Here is a 3,916-nt window from a genome sequence, read left to right on the forward strand (position 1 = left end):
CAGTTCTCAAGTCATTTACACAGATGCAAAAACGATTTTTAAGACTTAAAACAGGTCCAAAACGATTCCACACCTGACTACTGTGTAAAACCTATGCATTTCAGTAAGGATTGAAAAGTCTGTTTAACTTTGTACAAGTGCAGTTCTCGAGACTGGCACACCTTTACACAGATGCAAAGTGACTTTTAAGATTTCAAAACGGTTCAAAACGTTTCCGCACCTTCAGATGGGCACGTCGAACGCGTACACCCCTGACGTCCTGACCTCCCTCCTCTCGCGTGTGAAGTCCCGGCAGGTCCGGTCCCGCAGCATCTCTCTCTTCACAAAACTGTCGTAATAATTCTCCATCTGTAGGTCCTCACGTTCCGACTTAATGTACTGCACCAGTAACAGCAGGAGGCTGGACGCGTAGAATATCAGAACAACTGGAATGGATAGAGAGTAGTACAGTTAGTAAGTAGTAGTTGGAACAGATGGACAACAGTAGAGTAAGTAAGTAGGTAAGTAAGTAAGTAAGTAAGTGTAGTAATTCTCCATCTGTAGGTCCTCACGTTCTGACTTTATGTACTGGACCAGCAACAGCAGGAGGCTGGACGCGTAGAATATCAGCACAACTGGAACAGATGGAGAGTAGTAGTAGTAGTAGTAGCAGTAGTAGGTAAGTAAGTGTAGTAATTCTCCATCTGTATGTCCTCCCGCTCCGACTTAATGTACTGGACCGGCAACAGGAGGAGGCTGGACGCGTAGAATATCAGCACAACTGGAGCAGATGGAGAATAGTAGAGTTAGTAAGTAATTAGTAGCAGTAGTAAGTAAGCTAGTAAGTAATAGCAGTAGTAAGTAAGTAAGTATGTAGTAGTAGTAGCGTAAGTAAGTAAGTAGAGTTAAAACACAAGCACTACCAGCACTAGTAGTTCTGAGGCTAGACGCGTAGTATATCAAAATAACTGGAATGGCAGCAGTAGTAGTAAGAGTAATAGTAGTAATCCTAATAGTAGAAACGTACATAAACACTAATATCAGCCCAACTGGGGCACAACATGAGAAGTAGAGTTAGTCTTGAGAGTCCCCAATATCCATCTTATGTCATTTCATCCTCTAGTATTTCATCCTCTTATCTATCAAAACACTCACCCGTTCGTCCCCTTCCCATTTCACCCCAGACTTCGATTTTTGTTGGAAAGCCTGGACCTTCCGACCTTTACTTGATAGTACATGCACACGCACGGACATAGGACCGCTGGGATCGGGTAGAAGGTCTCAGCACTTTGTTTGAACGTGAGGATGATGGGAGAGGGGTTTAAAATCACATTTATTACAATGTACATACAGGATGAAAGGTTGCTTGGGAAAAGCCTAGGTCAGCCCTTTATGTCTTGGCATACTTAGAGGAGGGCGCAAGGCAAGTTAGAAGAAATCTATGTGCATCGGAAATTTTGGTGTTCCAAAATCATTTTTAAAAAAGTTCTGCACATAAATAGCAAGTAAATTTTACACACACACACACACACACACACACACACACACACATATATATATATATATACACACACATTCCCTTAGCTGATGTGTTTCTAGCGCAGTATATGGCATTATTCTGTACCTCCAGAACGCGTGAGAACGCGAGATTGATGTGAGAAACATTATACTGTACCCTCTGGACACGTAAGAAACCATGAAGGTCTTCATCAAACATCATTTGTTTACAAGCTATCACCACAGAGACTTATCCATCGTGTGAAGAGTGGGGTCAGATTAGGCTGTAGGAAGAAAGATGCAGTGTTTCCGGTTTCTTAATCGACCCTAGCAAAAGGCCGCCAACCCTAGCCTTTTTGGGTCAACCATTGGCAGGTCCAGCAGAATTTCGATTTCTGATGTCTTCATTTCACACCTTTTGAAACGTTGTTTCGAGGATTTTCAGATTCAGATTTTCATTGAGTAAAACAGATCAATATTAGTTCCTGTATTTCCAACAGACAAATGAAGAGACGGATAATGGAGACAGAGGCAATTCAGTCCTGAGGCAAAGTTATCTTCAGTTTTACGTTGCTAAACTTGATTTTCTAATCACTTCAACCTAAATCTATAAGGAAGACAACAAAAAATAGTAATTCCTACCTACCGACCCTAGTCGTTTCTAATGTTTTCATTACTGAAACCGGTAACACAACATTTCTCCTAGTCCTTAACGAGTAGCATGTTTTATCCACGAGTAAGATCAACACAGCAGCATTATTGCCTAACAACTGCTTCCTACAGACTCTATTCCTGCCCCACTGGTAGGCACTGGTGGGATTTTATGGCGTTTATTTCCGCACATTTCAATTTGCCGTTGAGCGTGAAATGAAGACTTAGACAGTCGGCTGTAATGGGATTCCCTGTAAATAACGTTATAGGTCATCATCGATATGAGCGGGTTAACATCGCAGTGTGTGATGTTCATTGGTCACGCCGGTAGCTTTCATGCGCGCATCTGTTCAGGGGTAATTACAGATGGAGTTATAGCATAGGCAATAGTGGAGGCAGTCTGTCATACCGTACCTATAGTACATGTGTACTACCAAGAGAAAAGAATATCTACCCATTCAGGCATAGAACTAGATAGGAACGGTTCTGGGTACAATAGAGACTATCCAGAACCGTGCCTGATCCTAACCCTAACCTATTTAGGCATAGAACTAGATAGGCACGGTTCTGGGTACAATAGAGACTATCCAGAACCGTGCCTGATGCTAACTCTAACCCATTCAGGCATAGAACTAGATAGGCACGGTTCTGGGCACAATAGAGACTATCCAGAACCGTGCCTGATCCTAACCCTAACCTATTTAGGCATAGAACTAGATAGGCATGGTTCTGGGTACAATAGAGACTATCCAGAACCGTGCCTGATGCTAACTCTAACCCATTCAGGCATAGAACTAGATAGGCACGGTTCTGGGTACAATAGAGACTATCCAGAACCGTGCCTGATCCTAACCCTAACCCTTAGCCATCCAGGCATAGAACTAGAAAGGCACGGTTCTGGCTACAATAGCTGCTGCATAATAATGATTATCTTATAAGAAAATCTACCCTCAAGTATATGAACAACAGTTCCTTACCTATGATGTATATGAAGGCGTTTGGGTCCACAGGTATGGGGTACCCCACAGGTGCACAGAACGTCCCGTTGCCATGGTTACCCGTCAGGTTGAAGCCCTCCGGACAGACGGTTCCCGTGGGGACGTTATAGAACACGGGGTTGGTTGTCAGGGAGTCGTTGTACGCCGGCTGGTCCACGGGACGGTCCATTTTGCTGTCACTGTTCTGTAGCAACAGCGCGCGGTTGAGATCTGTACAAACCGCGTAACTTCGTCCTGACTCCTCACTGAAGCCCACAACGTGCTCTTATGTCTCACTACAACTTGGAGCGTCTAACGATGCTTAACGCGGTAACACGTCCAATGTTTGTTCTATAAAACGACAGTCTGTTCTAGATCTGTAGCACCAGTGTTCACAAGCGTGGATCAGAGCTATGAAAACAAAGTGCCGTCTTTCCAAATCCTTTGCTGAAGTGGTTCGCACACGATTAACGTTTGATTCTGACTACAACCCGCAGCATCTAGTGATGTCCTGTGGCTAACGACGCTTTACTACGCAGCAATACGTCCTACGCTTGTTCCACAAACCAACACCAAGAACAATAGCCTGTATAGCCACTATCGTGACTATAAGTCCTCTAGATTCGTCTATCAACGTAGCAGCACTTCAGGTAACCTACCTCCGTCCGGCAGATGACTTGGAAACTCGCTAAATGTGTAACAGTTTGTCCGACCCAGCAGCAGCTTGTACGACGTTTGTCCGACACGGCAGCAGCTTGTGCGACGTTTGTCCGACACGGCAGCAGCTTGTACGACGTTTGTCCGACACGGCA

At 44.3% G+C, this 3,916-nt stretch overlaps 1 protein-coding gene across 1 annotated transcript; it reads right to left on the reverse strand.

The window, feature by feature from the left end:
* Window positions 1-222: 222 nt before the first annotated feature.
* Window positions 223-3,294, reverse strand: LOC109477609. Its single transcript, XM_019778953.1, has 3 exons — window positions 3,105-3,294; window positions 552-614; window positions 223-425 (listed from the first exon to the last, which is right to left on the reverse strand). The coding sequence occupies exons 1-3, from the start codon at window positions 3,292-3,294 to the stop codon at window positions 223-225; spliced, it is 456 nt and encodes a 151-aa protein (XP_019634512.1).
* Window positions 3,295-3,916: the final 622 nt, after the last annotated feature.

The sequence above is a fragment of the Branchiostoma belcheri genome, unplaced genomic scaffold (genome assembly GCF_001625305.1).
Source record: "Branchiostoma belcheri isolate BF01 breed outbred unplaced genomic scaffold, Haploidv18h27 scaffold40, whole genome shotgun sequence".
Lineage (NCBI taxonomy): Eukaryota > Metazoa > Chordata > Leptocardii > Amphioxiformes > Branchiostomatidae > Branchiostoma > Branchiostoma belcheri.